This window comes from Meles meles, chromosome 9 (assembly GCF_922984935.1).
Source record: "Meles meles chromosome 9, mMelMel3.1 paternal haplotype, whole genome shotgun sequence".
Classification (NCBI taxonomy): Eukaryota; Metazoa; Chordata; class Mammalia; order Carnivora; family Mustelidae; genus Meles; species Meles meles.
The window spans coordinates 98,866,058-98,892,496 of NC_060074.1; the positions used below are offsets into that span (position 1 = coordinate 98,866,058).

At 41.1% G+C, this 26,439-nt stretch overlaps 1 protein-coding gene across 6 annotated transcripts in view; it reads left to right on the forward strand.

Annotated features, from left to right (window-relative positions):
- Positions 1-26,439, forward strand: part of NCKAP5 (NCK associated protein 5) — a 977,613-nt gene that overhangs the window by 877,953 nt on the left and 73,221 nt on the right. For all 6 annotated transcript variants that reach the window (XM_046019767.1, XM_046019766.1, XM_046019772.1 and 3 more), the window contains one exon: positions 2,739-2,814. In XM_046019767.1, coding sequence (XP_045875723.1) covers positions 2,739-2,814 — 76 coding nt within the window. The remainder of the gene's footprint in view (positions 1-2,738; positions 2,815-26,439) is intronic.

Genomic DNA, 26,439 nt, shown 5'->3' on the forward strand with positions numbered 1-26,439 from the left:
GAAGGGAAACAGAGAATTTAAACACACACACACACACACACACACACACACACACACACAAACACACACACACACAGTCTCTGAAAATTTTTGCTACTCTTGAATAAAAATAAAATTTATGTATACATGGAATACTGCCTACATATCTAACTGCCAGACACTAACAGAAAATAGTAGTTCTTTGGAAGGTCTTGGAAGGAGGACTGTAACAATACGGCAAACTCTGAAAAATTTCATTTTGGCAATGAATAGGGGCCAGAAATGCCCACTCTAAAACTGAAATCCTCTGTGACCTTGAAGAGATCACTAACGCTGTATGAGTCTCCTATCCTTTATCTGCAAGATGAGAATCTGATTTTAATTATTGGATTCTTTAGTTTCGAGTCTCACAGACTGATAGAGAGGATGATTCCCCGATAAGCCAGCAGGTGAGCAGGGAATCCCTTCAAGTTTAAAACAGATCAGTGTCAGGCACTGGGAGGCTCAGTGGGTTAGGCCTCTGCCTACGACTCAGGTCATGATCTCAGGATCCTGGGATCGAGTCCCACATCGGGCTCGCTGCTTTGTGGGGGGCCTGCTTCCTCCTCTCTCTCTCTCTCTCTCTCTCTCTCTCTCTCTCTGTCTGCCTCTCTGCCTACTTGTGATCTCTGTCAAATAAATAAATAAAATCTTAAAAAAAAATAGATCAGTGTAGAAGAACCTAAAGGAAATACTGTTTTACATAACAGGTAAGAGAAAACATGAGACATGTTTTCATAAGTGTTGATATGGGCTGAGAATATAGAGATTTCCTTGACATTTCTCTAAATGAGGATGGAAGTTTCATGTTGGGTTGTTAATGGAAATGTAGGTAGTTTGGGATCCCTTTGTCTGTGAGTCTTTTGATAGACTTGTCACAAATAGGTCACTGAGCTATGCAAACTTTGGAAGGCAGTTAAGTAGCATGTTAGCCTTGCTCATGCTCACAGTGCTTTTCTACTCTGCTATCCATAAATGTCCACTACCAAAGTGTCCACAGACTTGATGAAGTCTCCCCCCACCCTTGCCCCGTTCCCCAACTTTCTTCCTCCGGACATGCTCAAAAACAGGGAAGTGCCTGCAGAGCAGAGAGCTGATGGGGGAAAGAAGTGATGAATGTGGCCTCTGGATAGTCAATCCTTGGTGTCTCCTTGTGAGGGTCAGGAAGCCTTCTCCATACTCTCTTCAGTCTGCCACCTTCTGGCTCTCAGCACATCCAGAACAAGCGCCAATTACATTCTGATAATTGGAACCGAAGTTATAAAATATAAATAATTGGTCTTATTTCATCAGATATGAAAAATAGGTAAAAAATCAGAAGCTAAATCCAGCTCAAGGTCAGTATGCAACCGTATGAATTTCTATATTGTGAGTATGAAATAAGAGTTTCTTGGCATTCAGCTCAAGCTCCTGAGCAAATCCACTGACGGCCTGTAATGTATGTGCCTAAGCGGAACCCCACTGCATTCAGTGCACAGTTCACATCATCACTGGCTTCCCAGGTGACCGATGGGAATGTACTTTAAGAGAGTGTTTTAGGGTCATTCTGCCAACAACCACAAGCTGTCTTGAACTTGAGGCCAAGTCCACTGGCATAGTCAAAGGAAAATTTGGGAAAAAACAAAGCGCCCACAAATGAACACAAATCCTCAGTCAGTTTTGCTGAGTTTGAATCCTGGTTCCACCACCTTGGCAATTACTTGTCTGTTTCTTCAGGAGGAGGAATCTAACAGTAGCATCTAGCCCGTTCTGGGGATTTTGAGATCACAGGCATGAAAATTGTAATTGTGTAATACTGAGTAATCCGTAGTATTTCAGAGTTTGCCTTTTAAATAATGGTTCGTACTGGTCGCATTGTTGCTACCACGGCCACTAGACTGAGAAGGAAGGGACATGAGTTTTCATCCCAGCATTTCCACTTACAATATGTTGACGAAAACTTGCTGGATCTCAGAATTCTCATTCATAAAATACTGTGACTTATTCAGGTCTCTCTAGAGTTCTGCCTAGTGCTAACCCATTCAGCATCTGGATATTTCAGCTGAAATAGAAGGGGAATGTTTTTGACCTAAAAAAATCAATATAAATGTGTCACTGCTCCAGTTCACCAAGTATACATCACAGTCACCTTATGTTTCATCATAGAAAGAACAAAAGAAATCGTTTTCTTAGAGAGTTACATTCCAGGAAAGGGTCAGGAGATCTATGTATATTTCTTTCTTCTTATTAAAATAACTTGGGGTAGAAGTCACTGTCTCTGGAGGAATTATATTTCCTTTGACTTTAATTTTCCCTAACAGCTCTGTGTTATTGACTTTATTAAGTCTTAAAAGCCAAAGCTGTATCTTTAACATCTTATGGAGAATTAGGTATCCTGTAAATCCTCAGTTCCAGGTCTGGGGTTATGTTTCTGAAAATATACTCTTGCTCTCATAATTAAAACTTGTGATACAGCCAAATGATAGAGTAGGGAAAAGTGGAATGAGGAAAATATCTATGTGTGTGTACATATACATCTATGTGTGTGTATACATAGACGCACACACATACACACATATATGTATGTACAGGTATGTGTGTTTACACGTATGTGTGTGGTGTGTGTATACACACCCACTCCCACATACCCACATTTGTTCCAGAATGAACCATCGTTCTGATTGTGAACAGTCTACTTCACATAACAAATAAGAACGTCCGGTGTTTTCTTGTTGCTGCAGATGAACGAAGCAAGTGTGAGCCTGCCGGAGGATGAAGACACAGTTGCGGATTCTGCGTTCCAGAGCCACGTCATAGGTAAACACTTACATCTTGGTACATCTTTACGAGTGATACTTTCTGAATGTGACCTTCTTTCAGACTCAGTGTGTTCCTATAGAGCGTGGCTCATGCCTAGCCTCTATGAGGACTGGGTTTTAACTTCTTCTTTTTTTTTTAATATATTATTTATGTATTTGAGAGAGAGAGAGCACAGAGGGAGGGAGGGAGAAGGAGAGAGAGAGAATCTCAGGCGGACACCACTGCGTGGGGCTCCGGCTCATGGTCCTGCGGTCATGGCCTGAGCCAAAACCAAGAGTCACACACTGAACCTGCTGCACCACCCATGCGCCCCGAGGACTGGGTCTTTACTTCTCACACGTGGTTATTTTTATCTGCTCGAACATTGGAAGCTACCATAAAGTAAGTAGTTCAAAACCAGACCCGTCAAGAAAACATCAGTATTTTCAGAGCAACACACTGCAAACCGACGAGAAACAAGTCCTCGTGGACATGAAAGGCGAATAACACTGAGTATAAATAACTTCTCTGGGGATAGCAGTCGACTTCGAGTCCACCCAGTGTCTATATTGTCTCAGGAAGCATTTACCTAACTACCATTGCTTAGAAATGAGGGACGGTAGCTTTCTCAAATTGAACTTTTTTTTAATAGAGGGTGTTTTACACACAGAACTTTACGACTTACTTTCTTCATCATTTCTGGGAGAACCCTGAGTGTGAGTAGTCCTGTTTCTGGAATAAGTTTGATTTGTCAACTCCTTCTTGAAATTGTGCATCGGCCTAGATTGAAGGAACTCGGCTTCCCAACACAGAAGGATTTGCTGGCCCTTTGCTGACCTGTTTTCAGCAGCCAGGAGGCGGCTGGTGACAGAGTCGTTGTCTGTGACTGTCATCCTTGTCAGGTGATGGAAGAGGCGATACCTTCAAGCTGTTCTGGGCCACAGTGGATGGTTGCAGAATTTGTTTTTCCTCAGGCTCTAGGAATTGCTGTGCGTGGAAGCATGCTGATTATTTAGTATTGCACAAGACACCGAGGCATGATGGAGTAATTTCTACCAATCACGTTTGGGTATAGCAGTTAACAGTGAATTCCCCATTCGAGGTCATGACAGCCCCCTTCTCCCCCAGATTTCTGGTTTCTGCTATGGTGAGTGTCCACCGCTTCTGTCCCTTCAGCTGCCAGCTCTGAGTCCCTCACCACTCTTGGAGCCCTGTTGGCACACTCTGGGCCTGGATTTCTTGACTACGCAGAAGTCTTCCGTAAACTCTAATTTACAGTTGACCTCAGAGAGTTATTGTACCCCCACACCTTAATGAGACTGGCACACCATTATTAATTCTTTTCCTTTGTAATTGAGGATACAAAAATCTTAACACATAGCTGAATGAGTACAGTCTGAACAAGATTATTATTCCAAAAATACACCCTTTATTACAGTCGTCAATGTAAAATGCTTAAATTGGTATCAGTTGTGTTATTAGCTGATATGCAAGTTAAATACGGTTTAAAAACCTTCAAACGTGACACTATGTAAAGCCCCGCTGAATCATCATTTTTCCATAATGAGGTGTTCCTGGGCCTATGAAATAACATCTATAAAGTTAGAGGCTGCATGTTTTTCAAAAGAACTACAGTAATCTATCCTTTAATAGACTTCTAGCTTTTTTTAGATTTGCATTGTTTGATATGATAGCTAGTAGACACAGGTGGCTATTTCAGGTTCCGTTTCAATTAATTAAAACTATATATAATTAAAAATTCAGTCCTCCATTTGCGCTAGCCACGTTTCAAGTACTCAGTGGCCACAGATTCATGGTAGTCTGTATGAACATTTCCATCATCACACAAAGTTCCCTTGGAAAGTACTGCTTTCGATTACTCTCAGGGAAGTAAATTTGGACCATGTTTCTGACAGCGGGCTGACTTGGTCTGCACATAATGTAGATTTATCTCTTCAAACTAGGGGAGAACTGTATGATAAGCTGCTGTTGGCTACAAGTGAAACAACAACAACAAAACTGACCAGCCATTTTACTTAAGTAATGAAGTCATTTAATCATCTTACACAATTAAAAATCTGGAGGAAGGTAAATATCAAAGACGGCTAGTAGCTCAACAATGTCATCAAAATCCCTGGCTTTATGTCCTCATCTCTGTTGTCTTTGGTTGCAAGTTGATTCCTGACACTCTAGGCATTCCATTTACATTCAAGGCACGAAGTATAAGGAAGAATAAGAGCTCCTTCCGAATCCACCCCATACTCCATCTCTCATGGCACTGATGAGAACAAGATCATGAAACCAATCCTAGCTGCAAAAGAGGCTGGGGAAGTTCGTATGTTGCTTCTATTTATTGCATGAGATAGCAGGGAGAACGTGGTTGAGAATATTCCCTAGGTTAACCAGTCAGTAAGATCACCACAGCCAACCTTCTAAAACTTCATCCATTTCTTTTTTTTTTTTAAAGATTTATTTATTTATTTATTTATTTGACACAGAGAGAGAGACAGAGATCACAAGTAAGCAGAGAGGCAGGCAGAAGGGGAGGGGGAAGCAGGCTCTCCTGCTGAGCAGAGAGCCTGACACAGGGCTCGATCCCAGGACCCTAGGATCATGACCTGAGGAGACGAAGGCAGAAGCTTAACCCACTGAGCCACCCAGGTGCCCCAGACTTCATCCATTTCAAGACTGAATGAGGCTCAATGGATCAAGTGGTTATTTCTTTTTATTCCAGAAGAATGGCTGAGAATATATTTTTAGCACCCTGATAAACCAATATTCTTCATTTTGTCTAAACAAAGTGTTGTCACATAGCCTCACAATATTATATAACCATAGAATGTTTTTCCACTAACAGTAACTGAGCAAATCTAAATATATTATGCTTCTAACCAAATATCAGCTAATGTCTGTCACAAAAAAGAATAATCAGAAAATTTGTGAACCTGAATGTTTGCTTTTCTGTGGTTAAGGATAATCACGTTGGTTTAATCAAAGTGTTATGAGTTGATTACAAGACAAGATATTGTTAACTAAGCCTGCTTTATACTGAAATTTAAGATTCATGAATTAAGTAAAATAATACAACTAAATTTTTTCTTTAAATCACCCTAATAAATGTCAGACTTCCATGTTAATAAGCAGCAAGAAAATGACTAGTCTAGCCTAATAGAAATCTTAACACAAATGATCACAAACCCCATATTTCTAATTGTTCTTTCCTGCTATTTAAGTGTAATAGGTTCACCCTACATATTATATTAATTATTTAATAGGATTAAATGATCAGTGGGAATTAATTCAAATAACACTTTCTTATTAAAAACACCAGCCAGTAAGAGCATCAAAAATAATTGTCTAAGCAGAGGCAGAGGATCCAGAAATTCCTATTAAGAGGAGAAAATGTCATTTGAGGAGTTTGAGGAAGAAGCCAAGCAGAACTGAATGATATCCAAGAAAACAAAGATTCATGGTAGATGCTAGGAAAGTGGTGGATGCATGTTATTTGCTCCAAATTTTAAAGAGGTACAAGCAACAAGCTGTCCAATGGCCAAATGGGTAGATACACCAGTGCCCCCATAGGGTCATGAAAATCTGTTTACTCTCCCCTGTTGGCAGGGTGCCTTCTTAGTCTCTTCCAAAGGAACACTTCTGGCTCCTCTCACCAAGGGAGAGGATGCACAAAGGGCATGATCTAGCCCCGAATCTGTCTTTCTTTGGGGGAGCTCTGCGGAGTTGCCTTGATACTCTCCTACCCACCTTGGGAATTACCTCCAAGGGATCTTTCTGGGGTCCAGCCAGCAACTAATACATTATGCAGGAAGATAATAGGTGCTCAATAAGGACCCCCCTGCGACTTAATTATTAGACCATATATCGGTTTATTCCCATTGTCCCATTTCATTTTCTTATTCCCTGTTCTCTCTAGACTCTAGCTAGCTAATCTGGTAAATTGAGTCATGTCCACATTGGTGGAGTAGATTAAGCAGGTGATTTTTCAGGTCACATATTTGCATTATAACAAAGACTCAAGAAAAGTTTTACCTCTAGTTAAGAGGAGCTCTTGAAACTTTTTTATTCAAGTTTCAGGCACTCGCATCAATGGTTTGAGCAAATTATAGGGTGAGGAAGAAAGGACAGAATCAACCTGACTTCAGACACTGAATAACACAAGAAGCAGTGCCAGGGAGGAAAGTCATTTTGTCATATAAAAGTGCTTTTGAGAGATAACCTGCCTGAAAGTGAAGAAGTGGGACAGCACTGTGTTGAGTCAAATAGAGGAGACTGACAGAACCAGGTACAATCTCCATTTCACATCAATGTAATTCATAGACCTTGTTCTCCTAATATTTCATACCCAACCATAAAGCATTGAATCTACGTAGCATTGTGCCCAGTCTGGAGTTTGATAGAGGCAGAAAGGATAAAAGAGTCACATGCCACATAGTTAGTATTGTCACAGAATCTGTAGATCAGATTCCAGTGAAGGTCAACGAAGGCAGCAGCTTCTTTACCCAACAGAGGAGAGACGTCCTAGCCTGATGTCAAAATGTCTCCAACTGTGGTTCTTAGGATGGAAAGAGAAGGTCTCACAGACTCTTGATTCAAGAACCTCAGTTACATGGAGACTAAGAACCAGGACCTGGATGTTTAATCTCATCTACATGGAAAAAGCTCTGAAACCTCCTTTTTTGTGTTAATATTAATGACCTAATGCCATATGGTCAACAATTGTTATCCATACAGAGACTCTACAGTTTGGATTACCCAGACCACAGTTACTTTAAATCCAAGACAGGATTTCCATAGTTATTAGTACCACTAGTGTCAAGTTCAGACCCAAGTGAATGAAACCCCAGAGTACGGTGGTTTAAATAAGAACAGAAATTTCTTACTGCCACACAGGACAGTGCAGAGGAAGGTGATCCAGGCTGATAGTCCCTTCCTACCTTGTCCCTCTGGTTCATATGTTTTTCATTCCCAAGGTAACTTCATTTGTTCAAGATGGCTATTGAAAAACCATCCATTTCCTAACCAGCAGGAAGAAGTGATAAGGAAAGATGTAGTTCAGCCTTTTATAAACACTTACCAGCTGTTGACCTATCCCTTCTGCCGTTGGTCAGGACTTAGTACATTGGATGGGAAACATGCCAGGCAGGAGACCATATGTCCAGAAAAAAATACAAAAACAAAAAGAATACCTCCACGAGGTTCTCTGGAAGAAAGAGAGAATGGCTTTTAGAGAACATGTACCAATCAATGTTAGCCAGCAGCCCACCCTTTACCAAGGCTACCTCCTTGGTACAACAAACACACACAAACTTTCACCACCATTTAAGAAAACCACAAAAAATAAATTAGAATCATTTTTGGAAAAGATATAATTAGTTCTAATGATTGATGCCTAGTTTTTGTCTTGCATGACCTGAATGACCACTTCCTATTAGCATATTTTACCTTGAGTTACTTTTTGAGCAAATGTACTGAACTTGGATTAGTTTGCCACCACCATATTTATGAGTAATGTATACTTGGTCACCCACAAAGTATGTAGAGGTTCAAAAAAGTCTTCTGTGTAATATAATGCATCTAGAATTTTCCTTTCTCTAGAATGACAATCAATTTTCCTTTGTCTAGAATGAAATACCAGGACTTCTGCTACTGTAGCTGCCAATCAATTAAAGTTCTTGATAATTATCTATCTTACTTCAAGAATATTATCAATCTCCAACACTGAAAAAATTTGAAAAAATTTAGAAATTTAATGTAAATGGAATGACATTCATACTAAAAATAAAAACATATCTTAAAAGCTTAATCAGACTTTTATAGCTTCTTTACTAGAAGGCTATTTAAGTCAACTGTTGTAGTTTGAATAATGTACTGACATGCTTAGAGCTTAATTGAAGGAAGGGTGAGCTATTGATGAAAACAAAATTATGTTCTGTTGACTACTAACAGACTGGCACTGAATGGAAAACTACCTAGATAATAAGGCCTATGGATGAAGAATAGGATGCAGTAGTTTACATCATTTGGATTTCATATCAATACTTCCTGGGATGATGCTATTTCTGCATTTCCAAACACAGAAAATGACATCTAAGAGGTACTATAAAGTAACAGCCTGGGAGGAAACTTCACCTGACTACATGGAGTTCTCCCGTTTTTTTTAAAGATTTTATTTATTTATTTGACAGGGAGAGATCACAAGCAGACAGAGAGGCAGGCAGAGAGAGAGAGAGGGAAGCAGGCTCGCTGCTGAGCAGAGAGCCCGATGCGGGACTCGATCCCAGGACCCTGAGATCATGACCTGAGCCAAAGGCAGCGGCTTAACCCACTGAGCCACCCAGGCGCCCCGAGTTCTCCCATTTTTTAACTGCAAGTGACAAACTTCAAAGGGGAAGCTTTGCATCTGGCAGCCTGAAACATAAATTCCACCTGTCACAAAATAAGTCCATGGAAATAGGCCTTTGCGGTTTCTTCTGACCAAGGACTGAGTAGTAATATTCATTTCATCCACTATCCATTCTGTGCTAAACCTTGTGCTTGGGACATCACATGTCATCCATGTCATCCTCCTCATTTGCTTGTTTGTTCGTTCCTTTGTGGCTGATTCTCTGTTCTTGTCATCTGTTGACTTTCTCCTTACACGTACTTTCCTTTAACTACCAGAGATAGTCACTAGATAAGTCTTTGGTAGAGACTTCTGTCTGTGAGCATACTAAAGCCTTGTCTATGACTCCCTTCCTCTGTTTTTGTTTCTTTGTTTTGTTTTGTTTTCCCTTGAGATAGAGAGTTGTAGACTTGGAAAGATGAAAGTATGTTTTTTTTTCCTCCTATAAAGTTTTTGCTCCGATAGTTCGCATCAGGGAGCTGAGCTCTTCTTGGGTCAACAAGCCTCTATTGCGTATCTTCTACAAGCCACGACCTGTGTTAAATGCTGGAGATAGGGGATGAATAAGACACAGTGAACTGCAGTCTAGTAGGGAGATAGAAAAGCAAACAGATGATTCTGATACAATGTGATCACAGATAAGATTGAGACAGATCTGAGTGTATGGAATAGGTGTGGAGTCCACCTTTGGTAAAGCCAGAAATGTTGGTTTTCATTTGTAAGGAAAAGACAAGAGTGAGAGAATAAGATATGGAAGTTAAAGAGAATTGTCCATTTATACCAGTGGTTCCCAAACTTTGCTACACATCAGAATTCCCTGGGAGGTCTTTAAATATGCTGATGCTTAGGTCACATACGTAAAAATCACAAGCTCTAGGGGTAGGAGCCATCTTTTTAAAGATCCCCAGGTGATTCTAGTGGGCAGTAAAGTTTGGGAATGACTGTCCCAAGTGTTGGGATTTTATCAGCAAAGGGGATGGGAGATGTCTTTCAACTGAAGGCAAGAGCATAAGCAAAGGCCTGGAGATAGGAACGTGGCATACTTCAACAGAGAGGAGTCAGTGGAAGACCAGCTTGGCTGGAGTAGAGAGTAATTTTTGAGGATAAAGTACAGATAGAGTTGGTTTGTGGAGACCATGAAAGCCAGGCTTAGAGGTTTGAACTTTAGCCTACAGAACAATACACAGACTGTGGAGATTTTTAAGGGAAGACTAACATGATAAAAAGTGGCTATCTAATCGCTATGATGCTCATGTTCCAACTTTTCAAATCAAGACACATTTTTATTTTCTTTCATTTATCCTCGGACCAATCAAATGTAGTATAGTCAAATGTGCCATATTGTTTCCTCCTGTGTGGTGCCATGATGAATAGAATCACGTATTTATGTGAAAGGGTGGATACCCAGGAAAACTTAAGGATTTCCAAAGGGCTCTCTGCTCCAAAAGATCTCTCCTGGTAGCCTGTTAGTGTGTGTCTGAATTTTCTACTAATTAATTACGTATATATTTCCTACTTATTATTTACTTTAGGTAAAGGTCTTTAAGTTTCTTGTCAAGCTTCACCTGGTCTCCGGAAAGGGTAGTCATTCAGTATCACTGACTGATAGCAACAGTGTGTTTCGCAGCTTGGAACCAGCAAGATCCTAAAGGGATAAGTCATCAAGCTGGTACATTCTCCTTCCAGGGAACTGGAAAGCAAAAGAAGGAATGGCTTGACATTTAGGAAAGGCAAGGGTGGTATTCCTCAAATGGGGAAGCTCAGCTGCTAAGGGCAGAGGCAGACATGAAGCCCTAGGGGCTGGCATGAATTAGCCCAGGTACTAATAGGGGACAGGGCCCACTGAATAGGCAGTGGTAGACACATTAAATAATTTTTTGCCTTTTTTCCCCACATTTTTTTGAAGGCCTATTGCGCTATAACACAAAGTTGGAGAATCTGAAATAGCTGTTCAGTGACTTCTTTTTGTACAGTTCCCTTGATTTCTCAGAAGGCAGTTAATTCACTTAAAGTAAACCTAAGGATGTGTGTGTAACTTATGGCACGGTGAGGTTAGGTAGGGGTCAAAATAAAGTCAAAGAACAGAGTGCCTCAGCCCCAGAAAGATGCCCAATGTGACAGAAAATTCTGAAAGATAAAAGATGATGGCGTACATTACCTTAATACCTACTACCTACTAAAAGCTTTCTTCGTGTTGGGCCCTAGCCGAAATGTTTCATGTATGTTGCCTTGTTTTATCCTCAAAGCAACCTCCCCTACAAGCTACTTACTAAGGTCATCCTTTACAGTAGGGAAATGGATGTTCTGAAAAGTTACATACTTTGCTCAGCACCATGACTGCTATGGAGTGGAGCCAGCATCCAAACCCACCCTTATCCATAGCTGTGAAGTAAATAAACCCCTGAGAATGCTAAATGATGGCCAGGTACTTTTTCGGTCACCTTGCAGCCACCACAGTTCAAGAATCCTCTTAGCGGATTGCTTGGTCAGGGGTTGCAAACTCAAATAATCCCCTGGGTCAAAGAGTGAGACAGGCCCAGACCTGACATACGCAAGCATATATTACATGAGTGATGGAGGTTTTGAGGAATGGAGAGAATATGACCCACCTCGGGGGAGCAGCTCCTTGTCAATTCCAGTTGTCACTGTAGAAGGCTGGCCCTATGTGACCAAGTCTTTCCATTTTTCACCAGAAGTCAAAAAGTATAGATTTTTTATGTGACATATGATATATTTTAAAATGTGGGCTCAATTGTAAAAAGCAAATCTTCAGAGACGTTCCTTTATCTGGCAATACTTCAAATTAGAATTTCAAAGTCCTTTCCCAGAACTTCACATCTAAAAGTATAAAATATCATATAAAAATATATGTATTTTTCTTAAATGCATGGTTGAGCTGCCGACAAGGAATGTGTCAGAGGCATGGACTGCAGGAGAGCTTGAATCCCTGGTCGGGTGGTGGAGAGGTGGCAGGGGCACAGAGTGCTATAACCAGCATTTGCCCCTGGGGTATGTACTAGCCTCTGACGACTTAGGACTAGGGTGACTAGTTGTCCTCGTTTGCCTGGACTCTCTTGGTGTTAGCACTGAAAGTCTCTCCCACCTGGATGACCCGGACAGTGTCACCCTCCCTGGAGCCTGGTGTTAAGGAGCTAAACTTTTGACACAATGAAAGCATAATAGGGCCTCGGCAGGGTGAGATGTTAGCTCAAAACACATCCCTTCCCCACCAGCATCAAGCTGGATTCCCAAGAGCAGTGGCAACAAACCCAGAGGAAGAATTCAAGCGTAATCTCCTAACTCAGTCTCAACACAGTCTTAACTCTAGCTGAAAAGGCGGTGGTGGGGGTTGGGGGGGGGGGGGAGAAAATAAAAAGAAAAAAGTCTCCTCTGAAAATTCTAAATCCTTGGCTCACACTCCTTTGGTTCAAGGCACTAATTCAGTCCCTGTGTCCCTTAAACCCCCAAGCTTGATTTTTTTTTTTTTTAATGTTCTGAATTGTGCTTTTAAGTACCACAGAGAAGAAACTGGAAGAGGGAACAGTTGAAACATGAATGGTAGAATATTAATATCTTTTGAGCTGGGCAATCCCACTATTTGAGAGTATTTGAAATGTATCATAATGAAAAGTTTTTAAAAATGCAGACTCATGTTGATAGTGCTTGCAGGAATACAGCAAAACCCAACTCAATCCTCTCTTGATACAACCACTCTGAATTTCACACAGATAAAGTTCCAAGGAAGATGAACTCACAATAGAAAATCTCTAAAAAGAGGAAACAATGACTTCATTAGCAAGTGGCAGGAAAAAAAGAAGACAAACTATAGAGTAAGTCCACAAAGACTGCAGAATTGGGAATTATCCAGTAGAGAATATAAAATAAAAATATTTGATGGATTTAAAGTAAACACAAGAGGAAATGAATGTTAATAAAGGAACAAATAAATGAACAGTCTGGTATCAAAAAAGAATACAGTAGAACTGCAAAAGATTAAAAGCTGTTAGTATTGATTACCACTGATGAGAGCATTATTCAGCTGAAAGACAGAGTTGAACAATTAGAGAAAATCTGTCACAGAGAATCAAGGGGGCGGATAAATGAAAGAGAGGGTAAAATAATTAAGTAAGAGGTGATAAAATCCACATGTAACTAATTGTATCTCCTGAGAAAAGGAATGGAATGAATAGGGTAAACATAGTATTAAAAGAATTAGTGACTACGAATTTGCAGAATTAAAGAAAGTTACCAATCTTTAGTTTCAGGAAGCCAAATTAGTTACAGGCAAGATAAATAAAAGGAAATCTACACATTAAGATAGTAATTTTATTTCCTTTGGACATATACCCAGAGGTGGGATTGCTAGATTATAGGATACCTCTATTTGGAAATAAAACCACAGATAGATATCTGATAGATCAAAGAGATATCTACACATCACATTCATTGCTTTATTCTTTCCAATAGCTAAGATACAGAAATAATCTAAGTGCCTATCAACAATGAGCAGATAAAGAAATTGTGGCATGTATATGTGTGTATTTGTGTTTCATATATACACACATATATATTGCCTTTTAGTATTCATTTTTATTTGTATACTTTATCACACTGTTGTTTAATTTGTACATTATACAAATAGAATCACATTTTATGTATTCTCTTGCATTTGGCATTTTTAATTAACATGATTTCTGCAATGAACCTATAATGGTACATGCTGCTGCTGTTGATTATTTTTCACTGCTGCATAGTGTTTCGTAGCTTTAATGTATCTAAATTTATTCTTTCCACTTTTGAAGAACATTTGGGTTGGTTTCCATTTTTTGCTATTGTGACAATGTTGCTATGGTCACTGTGGCATATAGTCCCTGATGTACTTGCCAAGAGTTTTTGAAGGGCCATGTCTTTTAAACTTTTTTGACTAAGATCCACAGTAATAAAAGTTTACATCATAAACTAGTACAATTCTGGAGATGTGACTAGACATAAATATAATCAACATGTCATTTTTTTCTATGAAAACAAAAATAACATAGAAAGTTGATGCGTAACATGAAATTCAACAACAGTGTGGTTGTCCTATGGCGAGGTAGTAGGGGGAGAAGGATATGACCAAAGAGGAGCACAAGAGTGGCTTAAAAACACTGTACATGTTATTAAGGTGGGTCATGGGTGTTTATTTAAATAAGTTTACTTGTTGTACACACTCCTGTATTTATAATATGTTTTACAATTGTTTTTTTAAAAAAAGATAAAAATTAAAGTACTATCCAAAGCAAAACACAAATATACTTTGGCAAGTGTATCTGTGGGCTGAATATGCCATCCTGTTTATCTTTCTGATCTACGCCATACATCCCTCACCCGCCCCATACCCACCTACCATCTGGCTGGCCCATTGGCATCTCCAGATGAGAGACTGGCCAGGAGGAGAAGGAGAGTGGAAGAAGGGAAAGCAGCCCTGACCACCCATATAGTTACCCATCATCAATTCTGAAGCACACCAGGTGTCAGAGGAGTAAGTTAGAAACAGAGATTGTGAGCAACTCTGAAAGTTTTATCTTTTTTCTCCTCCATATTTCCACAGATAATTCTGAGTTGACCACACGTTATGAATTGGCTCAACTGTCTGTGCCTTAAGTGTTATTAAAGCCAGTGGTTCTAAACTATTCCCATAAAGGGAATTAAAAACTAGTGACTGAGAAGTAACAGTGATTTGAGAGGAAGGAAGAAGGTGGAAGAGAGGGTGGGAAGAAGGAAGGGAGGGAGGAAGAAGGAAGGAAGGGAGGGAGGAAGGAGGGGAGGAGGAGAAAAAGAAAAAGCTTGCCAGGAAGGAGCTTGTAGATTTTCAGAAGCTTGGAAGGCACTGTCCCTCTTGTAAAACTTCAATCTTATATGCCTAATGAAAAACCACCTCAATTAAGGTTATCCGCACACTCACTCTGCTGGGAATCCCAGTGATACGCTCATTAAGTCTGGCACATTGGACAAACACCTTAGCACTAAGGAGGTATAGAGTGCTAGAATGATAGATCAGATGAGGACTGTGGCGCACCGTAGAGACGAAAATTGAGCTGTGTGTTGAAATATGCAACTAAGAAAGAAACAATCTTGGGAACAGGGTGTTCTTGACTTGAACAAATCCATACTCAAGAGTCATCCTAGAGAAGAGAATAGGATGTAGAGAAAGGAAAGCATCTCAGTAAATTCGTTACAACATGGAGCCTTTCGGAGCTCTTTTTAATGAGTCATTTATGTGCAAGTAGGGCTTAACTGTTAGAGAAGCCTTCGTTTGTGAAAACAGTAGTGCCTGAGAAAGTAACTTACCAACGTCAGTGTTAATTTCTTTCATCAGCCCATTGACAGAATTTGATAAGAGTCATTTAGCAATCATCTTATCAGTGGTCCAGTACCTCTCTACTCACTTTGCACAGGATCAGATAAAAGGATGATGTTTGCTTTATCTTCGGTTTGCCATCCTGGCACAGCTAAAAGCTTTTTGAGAAGGGAGAAGAACAAACTGAGAGGTTACCAGGTTATGAAACATTGTCACAGCCAAGCCAGCAGCACTGAATCAATTTCCAATATGTTTTTTCTGTAGCTAAAACCTATACCCTGGAGATGTTATTGTTTGATTATAAAAGCGGGAGGAATTTGAAGAGAGACTTTCATGCCTCCTTGATAAACAGTCTCTGTCTGTAACTCGATTGTGTCAACTCCCAAATGGAGGGAAAATATGCTTTAAGGTGACTTTCTGCCCATTTGAAACTCAGCCCTGTGTACTGCCTTTGGAGCCCATTTGGAAGGAATCCTATGTGTATAAGAACGCATTTGAAGTGGGCATTGGCTGTCCTGCTTCTGCAGGAGTGGATTGCATTTCCAAGGGTGTTACCTCTCCTCGCCACTGACCCAGTCATCAGAATGTTACCCTGATGCCAAAAGTATTTGTGTATAATTCGGCTTCATGACAGATCTCTTTCCTATGTAACTCATAACTTAAAAATATAAAAGCGCTTCTCAGACACTGGGTAACAATTGACTCCAATTTTAAAAGAAGAAAAGTGACAAGGAGGAGGCAGTCCTGAGGAATGAATGGAATCAGAGTCCAAAGCCCAGTTTGGGATGTTATGACTTAGTACAAAAGGCTGCATCTCTTTGTTTCCTCAATCATCAGATGAAGGATTTATTTTAGATGTTCTCTAATGTTTTGGGGGGTTTTTGTTGTTGTTCCTGGCCCAACTTCTAATACTCTGTGAGGGAGTGGATGTATCGCTGAATTTCAAGATGCCTGTCTATGTCAAGATCCCACATCTCCTGAACCTAAAAAGATGGGGTTTCAGTTATGGGATCCAAGTAAACTCGAAATTGGCAAAATGAATTCAATAATTTCTGGGCCAGTCTACAGCATCATCATCTGTAACAATAGCATCACCACTCTGCATTTACCTAAAGTGTTGCATTATTTTAGCGTGCTTCCATGGATCTTCTCCGCAATCTCCCAGCCAGGGGTTTGCAGTCACATAGACCTATGCTCCAGATTCCACAGTTCCGCTTTGCCAACTAACAGATGCTATGATCTTGAGCGAGCTCCGGAATCTCTCTAAGCCTCTCTTCCCTCATCTGCCAAGTGGGGGTAACAGAAAGACATACCATGAAGTGTTGTTATGAGCATGAAATTAGTGTTTTTGCAGATGGTGCTTGACAGCTATGCCAGGGACTAGCAAGAACTCACTTGTTGGTCTTCATTGTTAATGTAGTTATTATTAAGATGGGTGTGGTTAAATTATAGGTAGCTCTGGATATCATCTTTTTTTTTTAAGTTGTACTCATGGCTATGATTTATTACAGTGAAGGATACAAAGCAAAACCAGCAAAGAGAAATGTCACATGGGGCAGCATCGGGAGGTAATGAGGCACTGGCTTCCAAGGTTCTTCTTCCAGTGGAGTCATACAGAACATGCTAGATTTCCCTGGCAGCAAGTTATGATTACCCATGTGAAATGTTACCTACCTAAGAAGCTCACTAGAGACTCAGAGAGCCCAGTGTTTTATTAGGGGCTGGTCACACAGGTACCATCTTGCCTAGCACATATTAAAATCCCATATTCCCCCAAGGAAAGCATGTGTTCAGCAAAACCACATTGTTTATATGAAAAATTTAGGCACAGTGAGCCACTCTTATCAGTTAGGGTGGTGGAAACCCTCTTGAAATCCTGGGAGGGTGCTAATGAAGGGCCGGCCTTGCAATCAAGCCTTGCCAAAGGTAAGCCTTGGCAGACTTGCTATGATAAATCTTTTCTTCACATTGGCTCTTGTCCAAAACATCTTTACAGCCAAATCATTACCAGTAGGACTCCACACAGCAGTATGAAACTAAACTGTTGACTTCAGCAATTCAGAGGTTCTCAGTTAAGTTGAAGCTGACCTGAATGCCTCCATCCAGGGCTGAGATAGTGTCATTGATAAATAATTGGGGGGTTGTGTCTTTGATAGTGTCATTCTCATGGACAGGGTACTCTTGGACACACATAAAGACTTTACAATCATTAAAGTACTCCAGACAGGACAAACATTAGATGTATGGGTTAATGCGCCTGCAGTATGGCTGCCCACCATGGAGCTTCCAACCCTCTGAGGCCCAATCCAGTTAAAAATAATTCAGGTTAGTCCCTTGTTTCCAAGACACTGCCTTCAGCTCCAAACAGCATTACTTGTCTATGGCATCAGCATCATCATCAATGTCATGAGTGTAGACGACATTCATAAGTGTCCTGTGTGGAAAATACAGGAGCTGGGCCACCTTCGCTGTCTTATGATTGATGCTGTCAGATGTGATCATAGTCCCAGCAGTCACTTTGAATTCAAGGTCCTCACAGCAGCTTGGAAGAGTAGCATGGGGAGTTTTCATTCAGGAAAGAGGGAAAGTTTCTGGGAAAAAAAAAAAAGATAATTAGTTCCCTTCCCACCTCACCCCACATCTCCCCCACGCACTGTTGTCTTCCCCCATTGGTACAAAATCAGTGTGTTCCAGTTAGTAATCAAAACTTTACCTCTTTTTTTCAATCCATAAATTCTTACTGAGATTTTTTGGTCTAAACTGATTGTATGTAAGAGGGACAAAAGAATTTTCACTAAAAAATGTTTTTATACAACTTGATGAGAAAGATACATCATGTTCAGAAACTGATCAGGACAAACTCTTGAATTTTAAAACATTTTCAGAATGGGTTAATATAATCTCTATTTCTGTTTGTCCTGATTATATTTATCCAGTAAGCAGCCTAAAAACCCTAGCCATTCTGGGGACAGCTGCATTGAACCGTCACACTGCACTAAAGTTTGCAAACCAAGAGAAAGGTGAGAGAAGTAGTCAAGATATCTGCCCATTGTTGCAAAACAAGTAATCTCAATATCCTCTTTCTGAACAATGAGGAAAGTGAATCAGAGCGAGATTTTCTATTTATAATTCACTGCAAGGTGGTGACAGAATTCATACTGAAAACTAAATGACTTAAGGATGATTGGATTTGGTCGTAGAAGTTCCCGGATGTACTAAGCTCCACGTGGAGAGAAAGGCCTAAGATAGCTTTCTGTTTCTCCAGCCAGTTCTCCGGCGAGGCAGTTTCATTTTCTGGCACTCAAACCTCAAGGCAGAGCCATAAACCAAGTTTTGACAGTTACTAATGATTTATGAGGCACTGACTCCATTCCAGACATGGTGCTGGACGGACATAGACACTGTACGGCCCTGGATTTGGTGAGCTCAGCCGACTTATTCGGAACCAGAACCCTTATTCATATCTCTTTCGTAAAACTTCAGTTGAAGATTGACTCCTCCAATATGTTCCTCATAGGTCAATTTCCCTGATCCTTTCTTAAGAAATTAGGTTGGACATTACCAAAAGAAACTTGATGGCTATAGATAATCCTATCATTGTAAATAATCAAGAATTTATATTCCTTAGTATTTCCTAAATTGTGTAAACTTACTCTTCTTGACATGCTGGCAAAGACAAATAATTTTTTTAAAAACAGATGGCATGCAGAGCTGCTGTTTAAATGCCAACTCTGTTGCTAGTTATTGGCCTACTTCTTCAGGGAGATATTTGCATGCTGGATTCACCTGGGCATTTGGCCTGTGAGGCAGAGGAGTCCAGAAGCTTTGGAGGGGGGGGTATTATTTCCTTATAAAACCTCCCCAGGTATTACAATATGGGGTAGTAATGACTGCTTATATAATCACTACACTATTGTTAGTAAGTTTTAAGCACATGTGAATTGTTTTATTTTTAAAAACTAGTAAGATGGATTTTGTTAATTCTTTATAGTGTTTTTCAACATTCCAATGATAGTTGCAACCATTTAGTTCGGGGGTCTCCCAGAAGGAGGTCCTGCAGGAAGGGTTTAAGGACCAGTCAGTTATTAGGAAGTTTAGGAACAGCTAATAGGAGAAGTACAATAGATGTGGTAGACCAGCCTATGAAAAGTGGGTCCTCATGCCATCTAACCACCAGGACTGGCCACAGAATTCCCGTAGCCCAGTGCAAAATAAAATGCAGGGCCCCTTGTCCAAAAGTTATTAAGCATTTCAAGATGGTGACCGAAGGGCCCAAGTCATACTACACAGGTCACACACACATGCTGGTTACCTGGTTACTACTGTGGGTGACAGAAGTTTAACCTCAGAAAAACTCTAGGGTGTAGCACCCAATTCTCAGAGTTTCCCCACTTGAGGAGTGAGGGAGCTGGATATTCATCACCACCTCCCATCACTGATGAGTCAAGGACTGATTCTGGGGCTGTTACCCTGCGGCAAAGAGATGCACCTACTGGCAGACTGGAAGTTCAGCGGGGGCACACTCGAATAGTAAGTCTCCAGAAGGTGGATGGGCCAGCAACTGCCAACATGCTGGGCAGATACCAGGGAATCTCCTGATACCCCCAAGCCAGGACCAGGGGTCTTGAAAAGTGAGCTACCTTGTTGAAGGAGCAGCTATTGAAGACCCCCCTTTAAAAGTAATATCCCCTAAACCTTTTGCTTTCTACCTGCTTTTTAATTTTTTAATTTTTATTAGGTGATGTTAGTCACCATACAGAACATCATTAGTTTCAGATGTAGTGTTCCGAGATTCATTGTTTGCGTATAACACCCGGTGCTCCATGCAATTCGTGTCCCCCTTTCAACCTGCTTTTTAGCCATCTCTTTAATACCAAGATAGCCATCATTTTCTACTATACTCCCTTTAAAAGGGAATGGGATTTGCAATCCTGCATTCTTAAAATCCAGACACGTTCATTTTCCAAATATTATGATGCTAAACAAGCTATTTCTTCCCCCATGTGCCTCATTTACATCACCTGAGAAGAGGTCTTAGAATTATTCTCTGTCTGTTTCCATAAGGTTTGAGAAGTCTACATCAGTAAAATGTCGGAAAAGCGGTTTTAAAACAATGATTTCTTTCCTAAGTAACAGTGATGTCTCTCAAAGCTTCAGGGTGGGGTTTGGGGGTATTAACAGGATAGCTTCCATTAAGCTCATCTTAAATAGGCCATATTGCAGGTGTTCATTTGCACCTTAGAAATTTTTTATTTGCACAATTGTTTTATTTACACAAATTGTTTATTTGCATGATTAGAAATGCCCCCCCCCCCAAACACACATTTTGGCTTCTTAATTGTTATGGTGTACCACAAACAACAGCTCCTGAATAACTATGATGGTTAATTTTGTATGTCAACTTCACTGGGCCACGGGGTGCCCAGAGATTCAATCAAACATATTCTCGATGTTTCTACGAGGGTGTTTTTGGATAAGATTAACATGTAAATTGGCAGGTTGAGTAAAGCAGATTGCCCTTCTAAATGCAGTGGGCTTCATCCACCAGTCAAAGGCCCAAACAGGAAAAAAAAAAAAAAAAGACTGGCCCACTGAAAGTAAGAGAGAGTTCTCCTTGTAGCCTGACTGCCTTGGAGCTGGGATGTCAGTTTTTCCCTGCCTTCCGACTAGAAATGACTGAAATCATAACTCTTCCTGGGTCTCAAGCCTGCTGATCTCTGCACTGGAACCACACTGACAGCTGTCCTGGTTCTTGGGCCTTGGGACTTAGAGTGGAACTAAACCATTAGCTCTCCTGGGTCTCCAGCTTGCCTACTCTCCCTGCAGATCTTGGGACTAGCCAGCATCCACAACTGCATGAGCCAATTCCTTACAACATACACACACACACACACTCAACACACACTACTGTTCTGTTTCTCTATAGAAACCTAATACAATTACATGTAATTAGATTTCAACAGGATGATTAGAGTATCAGCTACTTAGAGGAAGTTGAACGGCAGTCATCTGTGCGGATGACTACAGATTTCATTTCACTTCACCCCAAGCCAAGGAAAAATGAGCAGGTGAACTTAGCCGATAAACAGGGTGGGAGCTGGGGAGACTGCAGATGCCAGGAGTCAAATATCAGACAGCCTACATCATGACCATTTATGTAAAACAGCAGAGCAGGTGGCCCTAGTGTCCCCCAGTTACTGAAGGGCTAGCAGTCCACTTCACAGGAGCAAATAAAGCTAGACATTTTTACTTCAACTGAGTCTGGAATCAAAACTCATTCAGAGGTCTGTAAGATGTGAACTTCCCCATGGAGGTATGAGCCCTCAGCAGAGGAGGTCCCCTCACCTCAGCAGGAGCAAAGATTCAAGAGGCCTGTGCACGAGCAAAGGGCCCAAGGCCCCTGGAAATCGGCATGCATGTTCATGTTCTATCTATTCATTACACAGTAATAGAGCCCTGTTAGAGAGATTTCGTGCTTAGGAGCAAAGGTCCTCTAAGGACAAAAATGATGATTTCAGGTGTTCATGAGATGCTCCTCCTGGAACCAGTGGGAATTGCTTTCCATGTAAATAATTGTGCTGACTCACCAGAGTCGTGTATGACAATTAGTCCGCTGTGCAATTCGCACGTTGCTCTGCTCTGCAAGAAGACCGGGCTGCCAGGGAACAGGGTTAAATGGCCTTTGTCCCCTGGAACCAACATGTTGGGGTTCCACACTGGATGGGGCGCTGTGCTGAATTTGTGCTAGGTCCTCACTTATAGCTAGAACTTGTATAGAGTGTTGTAATGAAACTGCCAGATAGAAGAGCAATCCGCTGTGCATGGAGTGAGAGATTCCTATTGTTCACCAACCTCTTGATGAGACAGCAACATCTTGGAGTCACATACACGTACCGCTTCTGCTTCCTTAATTGCTCAGGGGTCCTTGAATGCAGTCAGATTTTGCATCAAGCTTGTGAACTCTGCCAGGCTGAATGAACTGTCCCGGGGTGATCGAGGTCGAGGAGTGGGATCAGACACAGGCTGTGGGGCACGTGCCTTGCTTGGCAACAAGCCATACCCCACTAATGAGTCTATATTTACAAGGATGATAAACTCCACGTGTAGGGTGACATTCTGCAGGCATATAGAAAAGAAGCTGAGAGGGGTTCTCCAGAAACAAATGGGGTGAGCTGTGTCATTCAGAGTAAAGCCTCTCTTTCCTTTGCAAAGCGGAATTAGCTGTCAAAAACCTTTGACGCCCTACCACATTCTGCCACAGTCCTCAAGATCCCACAGAAAGACCCACTCAACTGCTGCCTTATTCTCCTCATTCTGCTCTACCCCTGAGCCTTTCCTAGTCTACTGGGGAGAGGGAGGGCCTGGGTATCACTAAGTGTTCTGTCACTTGCTTGAGCTTGCCAGACACATTTCTAGACTTTATCTCCTGACGTTCTTTCAGCTGTCTTTGTCTTCCTCTGTAACCCCACCTTCAATAACACTGTTGTAGCTTTTCTTTCTGCTCCTCCAGAAACTCTGTTTACAAATGAAACCTCCAAGCTTAGCTCCAGATGTCCCAGCATGACCTCCAACATCATGATGCCGCTCAGCCTCCTCATCTCCCCTTCCTCTCCATGGTCGCTTCCCTATTAGGATGTTTTCCCTGTGCTCTAACTTGGCTCCTTATTTTAAAGGCCTTCCCCCCTTACTCCCCATTCTTCAAATTTAGAAAAACGAGTCTTCCTTGATGCTTCTTTCATCTCTTTCCTCTGGTCTTGTGGGGAGAGAGACACGTGGTCTAAAGAATCAATAGCACATTCACTATGACTCAACGTGCAATGATAACATATGTCTGTTGGAAGGCCGTGTTATGACAGTTGCCCTAGATGGTGCCAACATAGATTCTTGATGACATCTTTTGAATTTTTGTATATTGGCCTTGGGTCAAAATGATTGCATCTTCTCATCAGATTTTCTGTCAAGTCTTGTTTACTTTTCCTGAACACCAAAGAAAGGCCAAAAATATGTAAGATTCAGACTTAAAATCCAGAATCAGAGGTGCCACCCTAAATCTTGAGCTTTCATATCTTTCATACCATTTTCCTAACTTTTCTGGAATCCAAATAATGTAGTGTAAGCAGCACGGAACCCAGAAGCAGTATACCTAAGTTTCCGTTATAGTTTTGTCCCTTATTAATTAAGCAGATTGTTGCCTGGGTTTCTCTGTCTGTAAATTGGATAAACTGGCTGCTGCCTTCCCCAACGCAGCACGTGATTGTCAGGAAAATTGAAGGATCACACTCATGGCAGCACATCTTAGATGTAAGATGGGCCCGAGGTACAAGGGATTCCTTTTACCAGCATCTGCAGCTCTGCTAGGTACCAATGCCACAATCATCCACCAGCCAGTTCTCTTTCTCCATTTTGGTTGGAACTCTAGTTGAAACAATGCCCTATGTAGCTAAGCAGATATTTGAGGGGGGTTTTTGTCATTGTTTTATTTTTTTCATCTTATTTCTCTCATCTTTTTAAGGAAAAAAAAAAAAAGACCATGTGTATGACACTCTTGCATTAAAAGCCCCAAGGCCAGAATGTTCTCTTTGGATATGTTACAGAGAATGAATACAGCTGGTGAGAGCCAGAGGCCTTGATAGTGTGTTGATGGTAGGTGTGGGAAAAGAATTTGAAAATGACAGTCTTTTTGAACATGGTGTTATTTAGAAGTGAGGTTGAAGAGGGAAAAGAGAAGAAAGTTTATATCACACTAAATAGGTTTTAAGGTTTATCAGACTATGTATTTATTTTAAATGATAACCTATAAAGCCTCACTGGAAAGGAAGTCCTGGGAAAAAAAAAACAAAAAACAAAAGCAGTACCTCCCTACTTGGTTATAAATGGCTTACTGGATTCCATAATGGGGTAGTTATTGAATTAGGAAAAAAAAAAAAAGATGGTAAATACCAGAAGCTCCAAGCGTGAAGATAAATATCTTCTCAGCAACATCTTGGAATTTGGTCTGAAGAGGAAAGAGGGGTATGGTCACAGTAGTTGTCCAAGCAGCAGAAAGCTGTTGACTTGGAGTGAGAAGACATGACTTTGAATCCTGGCTGCCTTATGTGTCCATGTTTCCCGAAAGACACAGGCTGCCTATTTGTGTTCTCATCTGCAAAGGGGAGATTACCGTTGAGGCATAGTGTTGCTGTAAGATTCAATTGAAATAATGACTCAGAAAAAATATAGCAGACATTATGGTTGGCTTCAATATTTCAATTTCAATATTTCAATTTCAATATTCATTTCCACATCAAGGGTACGATGTTATTAGGACCCTTATGGTAATTTTCCCTGCAAGCAATTGGCCCAGGAAGCTAGGCTCTAGGCCAGTCAATGAATGGCCGTCCCCAAGTGGCATGGATTGGTCCAGGAATAAGCTTGTGACCTCATTTGGCTAATTTTCAGGGGACAGAGTGGTTGCAGATACAGAGAGAAATCACACGAAGAGCCAGCTTCTCTTTCCCTCTAATCTCGGGAGCATACAGCTGGTGAATATGGAGCTAACAGAGACAGCTCCTAAGCTGACATGAAGCCAAAGCTGACACACAGGATATGCAGATTGTGGCTCTGCCAAGCCTCAGGGGAGGGAATAGAGGCCCTAGATCAAGGCAGCCCTGAAGCTTGCTCTACTCTGGACCATGAGCTAATGCATCCTTACTGTATAACGTGTGGCTTCCCACCCGAAGCATCCTTATTGATTCAGAGTGCTGGCAAACTGAGGACAGAAGACAAGATGAGAATATGTAGCCCTCAACCCTGCAAGCTTCATAGTTTGCATAGGCTTTTCTCCAAATCTTGGCCCTCCTACTTGTAGCTATATGACCAAGGGCAACTTTATTTACCTTCTTAAATCTCCATTTCCTTATACGTAAAATGTATCCACTGCATATTTTATCATGGTCTGATGCAAGTAGAGCATTTACCCTGTGGTAAGCATACAGCAAATGTTGTTATGCTACAGAAAGATGAAGTATGATGAAGGTCAAATGCATTTCCATAGGGCATGTCCATTTGGTGGCTCTGGTTCCTGTTTAAGACCCTCTTTGCAGAAGAGAGTTGGGCACATAGCCGGAGAATCCAGGGGTCCGTGCAACACTCCCCAAGCTAGAAAAGTACTGGCCTGTAGAGTCCCTGGCAGGCTCGCTGATACTGGGGATCTCCACCCCAACTGGGAGGCAGGTTAATGACCCTGAGATTTGGAGTCAGACCGGCACTATCAGGTGACTCTGTCTCCTCAGAGCTTTGCTTTCCTCCTCTGTTAAATGGGGATAATAGTCGCTACTAGCTGGGATAGCTGAAAAGGATGAAGGAGAAAACAAAGCCCCTTGTGTGCTGCCTGATCTGGGATTAAGGAATAGCCCAGTTGTGCTCCCTGGGGTCTCCTAAAGACTCTTCCTTCCCAGCATTACGTTCAGATTCCTCTAAGGAAAATTCAAGGTTATATCTGGGGAAAGCCCACTTCCTCTGTTCAGCCGTGTTCCATCAGGATTGCACTTTTGGGTTTCAGTAAATCTTTATTGGCCCGCTGGGAATATAATACTTAGAATCTAGTATATTGTAGTATAATTTACATACAACAAAATGTACTCTTTCTAAGTATACTGTTCCATGAGTTTTGATTAATGTATATCGTTGTCTAGCCACTACCACAATCAAGACATAGAACGTCTTCTGGATTCCTGGCTGGCTCAATCAGAAAACCATGTGACTGTTGATCTCAGGGTCATGAGTTTGAGCCCCATGTTGACTATAGTGATTGCTTACCTACATAAATAAATAAATACATTTTTTAAAAAAAGATATAGAACATTTTCGTCATCCCAGAGTATTCTCTTACACTCCTTTATGTGAAATCACTCATACCACTTGTCCC